Source organism: Loxodonta africana, chromosome 25 (assembly GCF_030014295.1).
Source record: "Loxodonta africana isolate mLoxAfr1 chromosome 25, mLoxAfr1.hap2, whole genome shotgun sequence".
NCBI classification, from domain to species: domain Eukaryota; kingdom Metazoa; phylum Chordata; class Mammalia; order Proboscidea; family Elephantidae; genus Loxodonta; species Loxodonta africana.
Genome location: NC_087366.1, coordinates 38,966,252 through 38,981,639, shown reverse-complemented (window position 1 = coordinate 38,981,639; position 15,388 = coordinate 38,966,252). Strand labels below are relative to the sequence as shown.

Sequence of the window (15,388 nt, the reverse complement as noted above, 5' to 3'; positions counted from 1 at the left end):
TGAAACAGGACAGTCAAACCAAAACCAAACCCGTTGCCATGGAGTCGATTGTGACTCATAGTGACCCTATAGGACAGAGTAGAACTGCCCCACAGTTTCCAGGCAGCACCTGGTGGATTCGAACTGCTGACCTTTTGGTTAGCAGCTGTAGCTCTTAAACACTATGCCAGACCCTAAGAATTAATGCAGTTATTATAAACCCAGGACATGTAGAAATCTCCCTAAGCTAAATTTTCTTTCACATAGGCTATGAGGTTGGAGCAGGTCAGGGTGGTGAAGGAACAGAGGTGACTAATCAGCTGTGTGGTTCTCCACGCCTCGCTGGGAACAGGAGAACTTTTAGTAAGCTATATTTAGTCACATTTTATGAGGGAACTTATGCCTTTTGGTAATAACAACATTAGGGAATGTCTCAGAAAATATCACTCGTTAATGGCAAGTGTATTATATAAAGAAGCACAAAGAAAGTATTAAATCAATCCTGTTTTTCAAAAACACAACATAGAATACTCACCAAACTCTAACTGAAAAAAAAAAAAAAAAATACAGGATAGTACCAAAGTTACTACTATCATACATAACATGTTGTTAATTTGAAGGTATTAAAAAAAGCAGAGTGGAATAGTGTTTAAGAGCTCAATCTCTGGAGTTAGTTAGACCTGAGTTCCATTTACAGTCCCAGATTTTTAATCTATAAAATGTGGATAATAACAGCACCTAGAAAAGTACAAACTTAAACAGTATATACACATGCAAAGCACTTAGCACAGTGGCTGGCATACGGTACTCAGTGAAAGTTAGATACCTTGAAAGGCCAGTATAATTATCAGCCTGCTCCTAAAGATGCCAATTATAGTCCCTCTACATATAAATGTAAGTAAATGGTTTTATACATTTGTTTGGTGGTAAACATATACGTTGCTAGATTATCTATGGTTACAATTAACCCATTTAATTTGTAGAAAAAATACATATACCGTTTAATGGAAACAACGTAAAAGATCCTAATAAAACGAATAGGCCATATGATGGCACAGATACAGAGACAGAAGGTGAATTCTTGTGCTTGGCTACACATTTGGAGACATTGTCTATCTGGATTTACCTGCTGACGTGATTCACAAGACGTGTCTGCAATAACAGATCTCTTCCTGGTAGGAGATTGTCACAAATGAGATGCTGGTTAGAACGGACTGCAACTCCATGGCAAACACAGAGAGAACACAAGACGTCCAGAACCTGAAAAGAGGGCATTTTCAGCCGACTCCAGTTCACCTTTCAGATTCAAGCACAGGTAGCTCTTTTCACAAAAGCAAGCATGTCCCTCCAAGGACCTCTGACCCAGTCATGATCTTCCTATTTTCCTTCATACGCACGTTGAGAACTCTTCATTCTCCCATTGATGCTACAGACAAAGACTAAGCAGCATTACTTGATCATACGTAATAGGGGAAAAACCCTCGTAAAAAACTGATATGCTTTTCAAAAAGTTGCCTTATTTCAAAAACATATTTAAAATTCTTCTAGATTTCACTCTATGGCAACGAAATGGCTCACTTGCCTTGTGATTTCTTCCATGCTTGTCCAAGAGTGAGATAATGGATTTAATATGTCCTTCTTTGATAATATTCAGAGCTTCTGGGCTTTCCACTAACACACAGTGTAAAACTTCAAGAATGCCTGAAGATAAAACAATGAAGGAGAAAAAACATATGATTACCAATTTATAATGACCAGTTCCTCCCCTTTTCTCTGCGTTCTTTTTGAACTGCACACCTTTTGGTTAGCAGATGTAGCTCTTAACCACTACACCACCAGGGTTTCTATATTCAGTTCAACAGACTGTAATCATGCGCTGTCTGGCACAAAGGCACTGAGATCAGTGACAGGTGCTGTTTGCGAGAAAGGACCGCTATCCAAAGATGATTAACTCACAGTCTAGTGAGAAAATGACACAACTAAGAAACAGTGTTTAGCTGAGTAAACCAGGTAACTCTGCCAGAGGGAAATATGAAAGAAAGGGATGATTAGGCAAAGGTTTAAAGAATACATTAATGAAAAATTTTCACACACAGTAGAGGACAGGGGGGTACCAGCTTAATGGAGTCTTAAATGGAGGGAAAGTTACCTGGAGTACCCCAAGTTCAGAGTGTATGGTAGAGTGGACAGGTAGGCTAAGCCCAGCTCATGAAGCATCTTGTCACTAAAAGTATAAGCCTGCAAGGATGCAACCTAACCCATGGAGATCATTACAGTCTCCTTGAGGTTTATAGTAAAGTAGAACATGTTTTGTAGTTTGTAAGACAAGAGAAGTATATAAAATAATACAAAAATAAGTAGAAATATACAATATATAAAACTTGATTAGGAAAAGCAATATTTTTAGGTGGTCACCAACACAGAAGATAAAATGGAATATATCCGTCTTATCTTCAAGTTTAAAATGGAATCAATAGAAAATAAATTTTATTAACAGAATTTTTAGTGAGACCTTGAAGAACTAAATGTATGTGTCTGAATTTGTTTTTTCAGAGAAGCCTGCCTTGTCAATGATGAGACTTCAGGCCGTTCTTAGCAATTAAGCACAGCATTCAGAAAACATGCTCTCCGAGGCTACACAGTTTTGGGAGGGGCCCCAGGGACTCCTACACATCTCAGATGGAGTTTGCTTTCTTGGTAATGAATTGTAAAGTGCTCAGGGTTAAAATGGTAGAGAATCTACCAGGAATTCATTATAGTTGTCATAATCTAGAAACCAAACCAGTTGCCTTAGAATCTACTCAACTCATAGTGACCCCACGTGTGTCAGAATAGAAGTATGATCCATAGAATTCCAATGGCTGATTTTTTGGAAGTAGGTCACCAGGTCTTTCTTCCAAGGTGCTTCTGGGTGGACTCAAACCTCCAACCTTTTGGTTAGTACATTAACGCTTTGCACCACCCAGGGACTCCTAATATACATTATTAAAAACTGGTTGCCATCAAGATGATTCCAATTCATGGTGACGCCACGTGTGTCAGAGTAGAACTGTGCTTCACCGGGTTTTCAGTGGCTAAATTTTTGGAAGTAGAGTGTCAGGCCTTTCTTCCAGGTACCGCGGGTTGATTCAAATCTCCAAACTTTCAATTAGCAGCTGAGTGCTTTAATCAGTTGCATTACTTTTGCACCACCCAGGGACTCCATCATAGTCTATAGCTATTGAAATCCCAAATCCCAATTCATTATAAAATGAGGGCTGTTAATGCTGATTTCTTCAATAATACCTTGAGTTGTTGAAATCTGAAAGTACATTTGGTTAGAAAAAAAAAAAAAAACCCAAAAAGTTGAGTTAAGTTTTGGTGTGGTTCAAAATCAGCTGCACTGTTCCAACAGTCCATGACAGTTACATATCCACGATATTAAAAAATAATAATACAAAAGGTTGACGGATAAGTTAAAAAAAAAATTTAAGTTAAAGAAGATGTTTAAATAAGTGTATTGAAATCACATGCTTCTCTTGCTATTAATAAAAATGTAGTAATAAAATAAACTGAGGTAAAATAATAGAAAGGGAAAAACATTTTTACCAGATGAGTCATATGTTATTTTGATGTTTCTGTTTGTTTGCTTTGTCCCCATTATTGTTTACTATAGAACAGGGTTCAGCAAACTACATCTGCCTATTTTGGTAAATGAAGTTTAACATAGCTATGCACATTTGTTTACATATCACCTATGGCTGCTTTCAAGCAATAACTGCAGAGAAGACGGGCTGCTCCAAAGGCAAAGTTGAATGGTTGCAACAGAGACTGTACAATTCACAGAGTCTAAAATACTTACTATCTGGCCCTTTATAGAAAAAAACTTTCAAAACCCTGCTATCTTAGTTTTCCAGCACTGCTATAACAGAAATACCACATGTGGATGGCCTGAACAAAGAGAAGTTTATTCTCTCACAGTCTAGGAGGCTAGAAGTCACAATTTAGGATGCCAGCTCCAGGGGAAGGCTTTCTCTCTTTCTCAGCTCAGGAGGAAGGTCCTTGTTATTAATCTTTCCCTGATTTAGGAGCTTCTCAGTGCAGAGATCCCGGGTCCAAAGCATGCACTCTGTTCCTGGCAGTACTTTGTTGTTAGTATGAGGTCCCTCTCCTCTCTGCTTGATTTTCTTTTTTAGAGCTCAAAAGAAAGTGACTCAACATAAAACCTAATCTTGTAGATTGAGTTCTGCCTCATTAACATAACTGCCTCTATTCCTGCCTCATTAACATCATAGAGGTAGGATTTACAACACATAAGAAAATCACATGGGATCACAAAATGGTAGACAATAACACATTACTAGGAATCACGGCCTAGCCAAGTTAACACACATTTTTGGGGAACACTATTCAATCCACAACATCTGCTATAGTGTATAACGATTAAAAAGAAAGAGCAAGCAGTAGAAGTTAACACCTAGAGGTCTCTGACTCAGCTAGCCCCCATGCAGCCTCCCCCATCCCATATCTAACCAGTCAAAGGCCCTGTCACCTGGCGCTGCCAAACTAGGTGCTGATTTCTTACCAGAAATCATGCAGGCAAGAAGGCAATGGGATAACATATGCAAAGCCCTGAAAGAGAAGAATTGTCAAACAAGAATCATATATCCAGCAAAACTGTCTTTCAAAAACGTGGGCAAAATTAAGACATTACCAGACAAGCAGAAATTAAGGGAATCTGTAACCACCAGACAAGAAATACTACAGGGAGTCCTTCTGAGAGATCCACTGACACTAGAAAGCAACCTGAGCAGGACACCTGACAGCATCACCCAGATACCAACACAGGTAAAAACTTCACAAAAGTAAAATAAAGCTGCAAAATTGATTACAAGGAGGGAAGGAATGACTTAACTATAAAACTTCCATATGGAGAGGAAGTCAACGTGATTTTAAGACGTAACAGACTGTTTTAAATACAGGAGGATAAAAGTAAACTTCAGAGTAGCCACAGAGAAAATTAATAAATCTACTCATTGAAAGGAAACCCCGGTGCTGTAGTGGTTAAGAGCTACAGCTGCTTACCAAAAGGTCAGCAGTTCGAATCCACCAGGCACTCCTTGGAAACCCTATGGAGCAGTTCTACTCTGTCCTGTAGGGTGGCTATGAGTTGGAATTGCTCAATGGCAACAGGTATGGGTATGGTATGGGTACTTACCAAATAAAGAAAAAAAGGCTTAGTAAACACAAAAACAACAATAACAGATAATAGAAACAGAAGATCCATATTAAAAAAAAAGCACAGAAAATTAAGAAGAACAAAGGAACTGCTAACAACACAAAAAATATATAGCAAAATGGCAGCAATGAGCTCATCCTATCAATAACCACGACAAATGTAAATGGATTAAATACACCAGGCAAGAGGCAGAGTGGATAAAAAAAAAAAAAAAAAAAGGCCCATCAATAAGTTGTCTGCAAGAGACACACCTTAGACAAAAAAAAAAATAGAAATAAACTGGCTAAAGATAAAAGAATAGAAAAAAATACACCAAGAGCAACCAAAAGACAGCAGGTGTGGCAATGTAAATTTCTAACAAAATAAACTTTAAGTCAAAGTCCATTGTAAGAGACAAAAAGAAGGACATTATATAATGATTAAATGGTCAATTCAACAAAGACATAATGATAATATTTATGAACCCAATGCTAGAGCTCCAAAATTTATAAAACAAACTCTAACAGAATTGAAGAGAGAAATAGACAGCTCTACAATAGTAGGAGATTTCAACACACCGCTTTCAATGATGGACAGAACAACTAGAAAGAAAATCAACAAAGACATAGAAGACCTAAGCAACATGATTAATCAACTTGACCTCACAGACATATATAGAACATACCACCCAACAGCAGCTCAATGCACACTCTTCTCCAAAGCACATGGAACATTCTCCAGAATAGACCACATTTTAGGCCACAAGCCAGCCTCAATAAATTTAAAAAGATTAAAATTACACAAAGCATCTTCTCTGACCAAAATGGTTTAAAGCTAGAAATCAATAACAGGAAGATCAAGGGAAATAAATTAAATACATGAAAACTAAATAACACATTACTAAAAAATCATTGAGTTATAGATAAATCAAAAGAGAAATTAAAAAAAAAAAAATAGACTCAAATAAGAATGAAACACAACACACCAAAATCTCTGGGACACAGCACAAGCAGGGTCAGAGGAAAATCCATAGCAATAAATAAATACATTTAAAAAGAAAAAGATCCAAATCAACAGCTTAACCTGACAACTTGGACAAAGAAAAGGAAGAGCAAAAGATAACCAAAGATACCGAAGAAAGGAAATAAAAAAGATCAGAACAGAAATAAATGAAATAAACAGAAAAACAATAGGAGCAGTTGACAAAGCTGGAAGTTGTTTCTTCGAGAGGATAAATAAAACTGACAAACCACTGGCCAAACTGACAAAGGGAAAAGATGAGAAGAAGCAAATATCCAAAACAATAAACAAAACTGTAGATGTTACAACAGATCCAGCTGAGATAAAGAGGATTATAGGAGAATACTGTGAAAAAGTTTACTCTAACAAATTTGAAAATCTAGAAGAAATAGACAAATTTCTAGAAACATTACCTACCTAAACTAACTCAAATAGAGGTAGAAAATCTAAGCAAACCCATAACAAAAGAAGAGTTTGAAGATGTCATCGAATAATAAAAAGCCCTGGCCCATATGGCTTCACTGGGGAATTTTACCAAACATTCAGAAAAGAGTTGACACCAATTCTACTCAAAGTCTTTCAAAAAAGAGAAGAGGTGGGAATATTCCTATGAAGCCAGTATTATCCTGTTACCAATGCCAGGTAAAGACATCACAAAAAAAGGAAAATTACAGACCAATATCCCTCATGAACAAAGATGCAAAAATTCTCAACAAAATTCTAGCCAAAAGAATCCAACTTTGTATCAAAAAAAAATCATACATCATCACATGGGATGCAAACCAGAAATGCAAAGATGGTTTGACATTAAAAAATCGGTTAATTATCACATAAATAAAACAAAGGAGAAGAATCACATGATCATCTCAATTGGCACAGAAAAAGCATTTGATAAAATCCAACATCCTTTTCTGATAAAAACTCTCAGCAAAATAACGATAGAAGAGAAATTCCTCAACATAATTAAGGGCATATAAAAAAACAGCCAACATTAGTCTCAATGGAGAAATGCTGAAAGCCTTCTCCTTGAGAATGAGAATGAGACAAGGATCCTCACTATCACCACTCTTATTCGGTATTGTACTGGAAGTCCTACCCCGAGCAGTAAGACAAGAAAGGAAAATAAAAGGTGTCCAAATTGGAAAGGGAGAAGTAAAGCTAGCCCTATTTGCAGATGACACGATCCTATACATAGATAATCCCAGAGATTCCACAAGAAAGCTACTGGATCTAATGGAAGAATTCAGCAAGATGGCATGGTACAAGATCAACACACAAAAATCAGTTGGGTTCCTCTACACTAACAAGGAGAACGCTGAAAAGGAAATCAAGGAAATAATACCATTTATAATAGCCCCCCAAAGGATAAGATATCTGAGAATAAACCTCACCAGGAATGTAAAAGACTTGTACAAGGAAAACTATAAAATGCTACTGCAACAAAGCTAAAAGATCTACATAAATGGGAAAAACATTCCATGCTCATGGATCAGAAGAATTAACATTGTGAAAATGTCAGTACTACCCAAAGTGAGCTACAGGTACAGTGTAATCCCAATGCAAATCCCAACAACATTCCTTAAAAAAAATGGAAAAACTAATCACCAACTTTATATGGAAAGGAAAGAGGTCGTGAATATCGAAAGCAATATTGAAGAAGGGGAACAAACTAGAAGGCCTCACGCTTCCGGATCTCAGAACTTAGTATATAGCCACGGTAATCAAAACAGTCTGGTACTGGTTCAATGACAGACACGTAGGCCAGTGGAATAGAACTGAGAACCCAGAAGTAAAGTCATCCACCTACGGGCAGCTGATCTCTAACAAAGGGTCAAAGTCCATTCCATGGAGAAGAAACAGTCCTTTAACAAACAGTACTGGTAAAACTGGATATTCGTTTGCCAAAAAATGAAACAATATCCATACCTCAAATCATATAAAAACTAACTCAAAATGGATCAGAGACTTAAACATTAAAGCTAAAATGTAAAAGTTCCTGGAAGATAACATAGGGACAAAACTAGGGGACCTAATTTTTGGCACAAATAGTATATCAAACACAAGTATAAATACATGAACAACAGAAGACAAATTAGATAACTGGGACCTCCTAAAATTAAATAGTTATGCTCATCAAAAGACTTTACTGAAAGAGTAAAAAGAGAACTTACAAACTGGGGAAAAATACTTGACAATGACATATCTGATAAAAGTATAATCTCTAAAATACATAGAATAATTCAACAACTCAAAAACAAAAAGATAAAGAATCCCATCAAAAAAAATGGGCAAAGGACCTGAACAGATACTTCTCCAAAGAGGGCATTCAGAGGGCTAACCCATCATTAGCCTTCAGAGAGATGCAAATCAAAACTACAATGAGATACCATTTCACCCCTGCAAAAATGGAACCAATCAAATAAACAGAAAACAAATCTTGGTGAGTTGTAGGGAGATTGGAACTCATAGTCACTGCTAGTAGGATTGTAAAATGGTACAATCGCTATGGGAAATGATCAATTCCACCCCTAGGTATATATCCTAAAGATATAAGAGCAGTGACACAAACAGACATATGCACACCTATCTTCATTGCAGCATTATTCACAATAGCAAAAAGATGAAAACAAGCCAAGTGCCTGTCCATGGATGAATGGATAAGCAAATTGCGGTACATACATACAATGGAATACTGTGCAGCTATAAAGAATAATGATGAGTCCGTGAAACATCTTATAATATGGATGAATCTGCAGGAAATTACGCTGAATAAAATAATTCAATCACAAAAGGGCACATATTGCATGGTCTCACTTTTATAAAATGTCAAGAATAGATATATACAGAGAAAACAATGTTATTTGATGGTTACTACCAGCAGTTCAAATCCACCAGCTACTCCTTGGAAACCCCATGGGGCAGTTCTACTTCTATGAGTCGGAATCAACTTGATGGCAAAGGTTTCTTTTCTTTTTTTAGGGGTGGGAAGGGAAGGGAGGGGGTATCACTTTCTAGATAATAGACCTTTGTTGTTTTTGGTGATGGGAAGGCAACACCCAATATGGGTGAAATCTGCACAACTCGTCCAAGGTAAATGAAGACACTAAGAAGTACGCAAGAACAAGCGAAAATTTTGGTGAATGCTGTAACATACAATTTCGCAACAACAGTAATGACAACCAAAAAAATGTGTGTGGTGACATAGGTAGGTATGTATGCATATATGTGTACAGGAAGGCACATGTGAGTATAGGGGTATACATGCACAGGTATATCCGTAGGCATATATGTATACATTTGTGTGCACTGTATACATACATATTCACATGTATAATAAAGCACATGGTGGCACAGTTGTGATACTTCCTAGACAGCCAAACACCTCGAGGGACTGGTTTACTAGGCTTGAAGGCTTAGGACCATAGTCTCATGGGACAACTAAGTTAATTGGCACAACCCAGTTTATGAAGATAATGTTCTATATCCTAGTGTGGTGTTTTAAAAGTTTGCTAGCGGTCATCTAAGATACAGCTATTGGTCTCTATTCATCTGGAACAAAAGAGAATGAAGGAAACCAAAGACTCATAGAAGAAGCTAGTCCACAGACCTAACAGGCACATGAACCATGACCTCTTCTAACCTGAGACCAGAAAAACTAGATGGTGCCTATCTACCACTACCAACCATTCTGACCAGGGACACAATAGAAGGTCCCAGATAGAGAGGGAGAAAAATGTAGAACAAAACTCAAATTCCTAAAAAGGCCAGACTTACAACTCTCACTAATGGCAAATCCATGTATGTCAGAGTAGAACTGTGCTCCATAAGGTTTTCAATGGCTAATTTTTCAAAAGCAGATTATTGTCAGGCCTTTCTTCAAGGCACCTGTGAGGTGGGTTAAAATCGTCAACCTTTCAGTAATAGCTGACCACTTTACTCATAGAACACAAGTACAACATGGGGCCCTGGCAGTGCAGTGGTTAAGAGCTCAGGCTTTTGACCAAAAGGGCCGCAGTTTGAATACACCAGCTGCTCCCTGGAAACCCTATGGGGCAGTTCTACTCTGTCCTATAGGGGTGCTATGAGTGGAAATCGACTCAATGTAAAGGGGAATAATTACAATATATCTTTTGCAATGTTTACAATGAAGTTTTGCATGTCACAGTTTGAAGCACCAAGCAAGAGATGAAGAATTTTTTCGTTTGTTTAAAACCGGTCTGAGATTGAAGTCAGGAACTATTTGAGTTTCAGGATGAGACAAACTGCTAAATGGATTGCAGAGGCAGCAGAAAGCAGTATGTCTCTCATCACCTGCATGACCCTCACCCTGAAAGTGTACTGAAAGAATGTGCCCTAGGGGAAGTAGACCCCCTCCCCTAATGCCTTAGTGGTGGTGGTTGTGTGCTGTGGAGTCGATTCTGGAAGAGTAGAACTGCCCCATAGGGTTTCCAAAGCTGAAATCTTTAAGCAAGCAGGCTGCCACATCTTTCTCCCACAGAGTACCTGGTGAGTTTGAACCACTGACCTTTCGGTTAGCAGCCAAGTGCTTAATCATTGCATCACCAGGGCTCCTTCCTTAGTGGTAAGGTATATGATTAACTATACAACTGCATGCCCCCAAGATTTAATCTTAGACCCCAAAAGGGGGGTGAGGGATGTTCTTCCTTTGACACCATCAAAACTAGGGATAGTGACCACTAGACCATCTGGCATCCTGAGCCCAGGCTTCGTCACAGAGCATCTCCTTCTTTCTCCCCTTCCCTTTTTCCTATGCACCCCAGCACTGTAATCCCCTCTAAACTGCAGGTCCCTTTGTTCTTTTGTTCCTTCATCAACAATGTATCTAAGGGAGATATAGGTGCAGTGCATAGAAGAGGTCTCCCGAACAACTCACCCTAGGACAATGACCTTTGTGGGGTGAGGGGTGCGGGGACAGTCCCAAGATAGAATTTTACCCTTTCTTTTCCAGCCTAATTACTGTGTAAGTAATAAAAGCTTGTGATATCACCACAATTATTTGCTTAGAGCAACAGTCCTGCACAAATTTACATTCATTTTCCACCTCTGATATTAAACTTTTAAGATATTTTTTTGTTTTTTAACAAATAAACTGAGAGAAAAAAAAAAGCAGTGAACATTTTGTTTTCCTTCTGTAACTGAGGGCGTAACTCCTAAAATAAGTAGAAGTTACACCCAATAAGGTTTCATATCTCACCTACACAGAGAAATAAAAATGAACTAAACTGATGTTAATATCAAAATATATAAAGGCTTAAAAACAACAATCCCAAGTGATTTGGTATCAAGCCAAATCAGAAAAACACATAATTGTGTATAGTTTACAGTTTTTATAGTGATTTTGAAGCTAGAGAAGAAAATACGCTCATTAAGTCTGGAGCTAACATAAAGCCGAGGACAAAAAATTATCAGAGGTAAGATGAAAATATAATGCAATTTGGAAAAATTAGGAAAACGAGAGAAAAATACAGGAATTTTACGCAAATAACACACACCTCCTGCGTTTGTTTGCTGGCTACGCCCCCCTCCCTCGAGGTATTTTTGTAAGTGTGCTGTACTAGTTTTTTTTACAGCTACATGTGGAAGAGGGTTGGCTTGGCAGCACTTTTGAGGGTGCCCTGTAGGGGCTGGGGGAAGGGCACTGCTGGCAAATGCAGGAGATGCACGTTATTTGTGTAAAAATATGGTAATAAAAATGGAAGTTAGTGAAGGTAAAGGTATATTACATTGTTAACTCATAAATAGGATGGTGGAGTATTGAGGACGCATTAGCAAAATAAACACAAGAGATGAACCTAGGGTATTTTATTGGAATGCAAGATGAATATGAATAAAAAGCTTCCTCAGGTAAATTAGCTGATATAAAACAAGCGAGTGTAATTACAACACAGTATTCAGCCTTAGACCCATGACGGTTTCCTGCTTTCAATTTAGGGAGCCATGACTTATAAAACACACATAAACGGAAGTTAAAGTCTCTTGCTGAAGGCCAGGCAGCTAGGAAGCGATGAAACTGGGATTAGATCTAGCCAATCTAGCTCAGAACCATGCTTTTCACTTGTAAACTAAGCTGCTAACCAAAGGGTCGGCAGTTTGAATCCGCCAGGTGCTCCTTGGAAACTCTGTGGGGCAGTTCTACTCTGTCCTATAGGGTCACTATGAGTGAATGATGACTTGTAAGCTATGCGTCTCCTTAGTGTAGCAGAAAAGCAGGTAGACACAGGAGAAGGATTAAAAATGAGCTGCCATTTCTGAAGAGGCAGTCTTGGCAGAGATGAACCCTGTTCTTGATGATAAATGGTAGGAAACCTTTTTAGAATACCAGGGACTTGTGATAGGCCTAAATGCCCTCAGGCGGCATATGCTAGCCTGGTGGGCTGGCTATGCCATGAGACCTAATGCTGTGTACCTTTCTCCACAGCAGGCGCATTTGGCGGAGAATCAAGCATCCAAACTCATGTCCATCAGATTGCATGTACGGCACCGCATCCATGCTACCAGAGGAAGCACGGACCATGGTATACCCTACCTTGGTACTAAAGGTGGAAGATTCAAATGGAGGGTCATCAAGTTCCTTTTTTAGAAATTTCTACGGTGTTGAAATAGACTTTTATTTTGAAAGCTTAAGTGCTAAAAGGCAGTTGAGAAGTCCAGTTTCTGGCTAAAAGCTTATGTATGATTTTCTAAAAACCTGTATGTGACTTTTTTAGCCTGATCATAGACAATTACAAAGGCTTTACCTGGCAGGGCTGAGGGCATACCTGCCCTCCCCAAACAGACTTGGTGCACAGCTAGTGCGTTATAGCCCTGGTAAGTAGGCGGTTTGAATCCACCAGCAGCTCCGAGGGAGAAGGATGTGACAGTCCGCTTCCGTAAAGATTACAGCCTTGGAAATCCTATGTGGTAGTTCTACTCTGTGCGTATTGGGTCACTATGAATTGGAACTGAGTCAACAGCAATGATTTTTTTCTTTATATATATATAAACACACACATACATAATGTATATACACACACATATAAAATTATTGATACTATGTTTAAAAACAAACTGTTGTCAAGGTTGTTTTCCCTCTCTCTCTTTCCAGACACTCACTGTGGCCAGGAAAAGGGAAGCTGGAGCTTCCCAATGATTCTGGACACGTGAGCCAAGAATTTATCCACTTTTGTCATCTATACTGTCATCTTCTTATCACTAATTTGATCACTTCTTCCTCCTAGCAGTTACACAGCTTTTTCCTTGTTCATTATATTCTGTGCTTGTTCACAGTCATCTCGTTCATGTTGATTTGTTGTGTGCAGTCAAGTTGATTTTTGAATCATAGAGATTCCATGTGACAGAATAGAACTGCTCCATATGGTTTTCTAAGCTGTAATCTTTATGGCAGCAGATTGCCAGGTCTTTCTCCCTGGGGTGGCTGGTGGGTTCGAAGCACCACCTTTCAGTTAACAGCCAAGTGCTTAAACCATTGTGCATTAAAACCCTCATCTCATAATTCTTTTACTTTGTTAATTACAACAATCTCCATCTCTACTTCTGCCATGTAACAATCCAGCGATGCCTTAGAACTCATTATGATTTAAATTTCTCTTCCTCCAAGATCATAGACTCTGAAAATTTCCTCTGCAACTTGAAATCACCTCTGACCACAACCATCTGTTCTTCTATCTCTCCTTTCATTCAGTTTCACCAAACCTGTCCCTCTTTGCATGCCTCTTTCCAGTTCTTCTACTCTAGTGCCACATGCCACCCCAACTAGCATGAACTTGACATACTCTATAGAATAATTCATTCCTTTTATCTTCTTTTATTTTTGCACTTTCATAAGTAATGGTAAAACCTGTCTAGTTTTGTTTTTCTAATTCAAATCCATCCTAAATTCGTAGACTGCTGAAATCATGAAGGTTGAATCCTATTTATATCCATCCCTACTATTTAACTCTCTGCTGGTTCTTCACTGTTCCTTGGCAGTCCTATTAACTTCATCTCTTCGTCTCTATCCAGTTCAACAGCTCTCAGCCCAATTTGGCTCACTCTTCCCAGCCTACTTCAATCCCTCTATTCTTGATTGCCAGGGGCAATCAAGTCACTCCTCTCCTCTTCCATTTAATGTGAAAGCCAGAACTAAATTTTTCACAGGTATACATGATCACCCAAACTCTGTAGGATCCTGTACCATTAATTACTGCCTGCCCTTTATCCTGATTCTTTCCTTTTGGCTACTCACAATTTTCATAATCTAGAAAACTCTCTGGTGATTCTGCAACAAACTTGCACTATCATTCAAATTCCCAAATTCTCTTCACTGTTAAATATACCTTCTCATCACATCTAGAAATCTTTGGCACCTTAATTCAAACTATTCTGTTGAAACTCAGTCTACCACTTCACTCTTATTTTCATCATAGATTAAACTACTACCTCAATTTTCACAATTAGCAATTGTAATACAATCATCCATTAAACATTTATTGAGTACTTATTTTACACCAAAATATACAAGGTATGTCACTGCCTTTAAAGAACACAGAATCTGAAAGAGATAAGATATTTAAGAAAATAAAGATAATGCAAAAAAAAAAGCAGAAAACAAATAAATATAACACAAAACAAAAAATAAGCATCAAAGAGCTACACAAATAAAGTCTTAGTTATCATTTCCTAGTCATAATAAATCAATCATCTCATTGCAATTTCTTAATGTCTACAAAACTAAAAGAAAAGGCACTAAAACCTTTAAAATTTATATTGAGTTTACTAAAGAACCTAAATAGTTTTTTTTTTAATTTGGTTTTGATGTTTCGTGGTGACTGTCAACCACAATTTATTTAAAGCCCTTGAAATGACCAATAATATCTATAAAAAGTAAGCTACAAATTTTTATAAAACTTTGAAGAGAAAATATAAGACCCCAAAATTACTTAACCTGTAGAAAGGTGTTTATTCCTTCTAAATAAACACTTGAACTTATAGCATCTTTTCAGAGATAACCAGTTAGATTGTTTTATGCATGAAGGCATACAAGGGAACGATAAACTCTACCCAAGTATCATGTACCTCCTGTAAGTTTTGCCTGTTACTTCATAAATAATGTTTTAAGATCATTTACAATGGGACCATTTTTAAGAAGAAGAAAGGAATAACTAAATAACTACTAGCATGTTTTATTTCCAT

General features: G+C 37.8%; 1 protein-coding gene across 1 annotated transcript in view; it reads right to left on the bottom strand.

Annotated features, from left to right (window-relative positions):
• Positions 1 to 15,388, bottom strand: part of LOC100676989 (ryanodine receptor 2) — a 362,795-nt gene that overhangs the window by 324,919 nt on the left and 22,488 nt on the right. Inside the window, exons 5-6 of the mRNA XM_064276716.1 lie at positions 1,562 to 1,680; positions 1,106 to 1,239 (exon numbers count right to left, since the gene is read on the bottom strand). Of these exons, the coding sequence (XP_064132786.1) occupies positions 1,106 to 1,239; positions 1,562 to 1,680 (253 nt within the window). The remainder of the gene's footprint in view (positions 1 to 1,105; positions 1,240 to 1,561; positions 1,681 to 15,388) is intronic.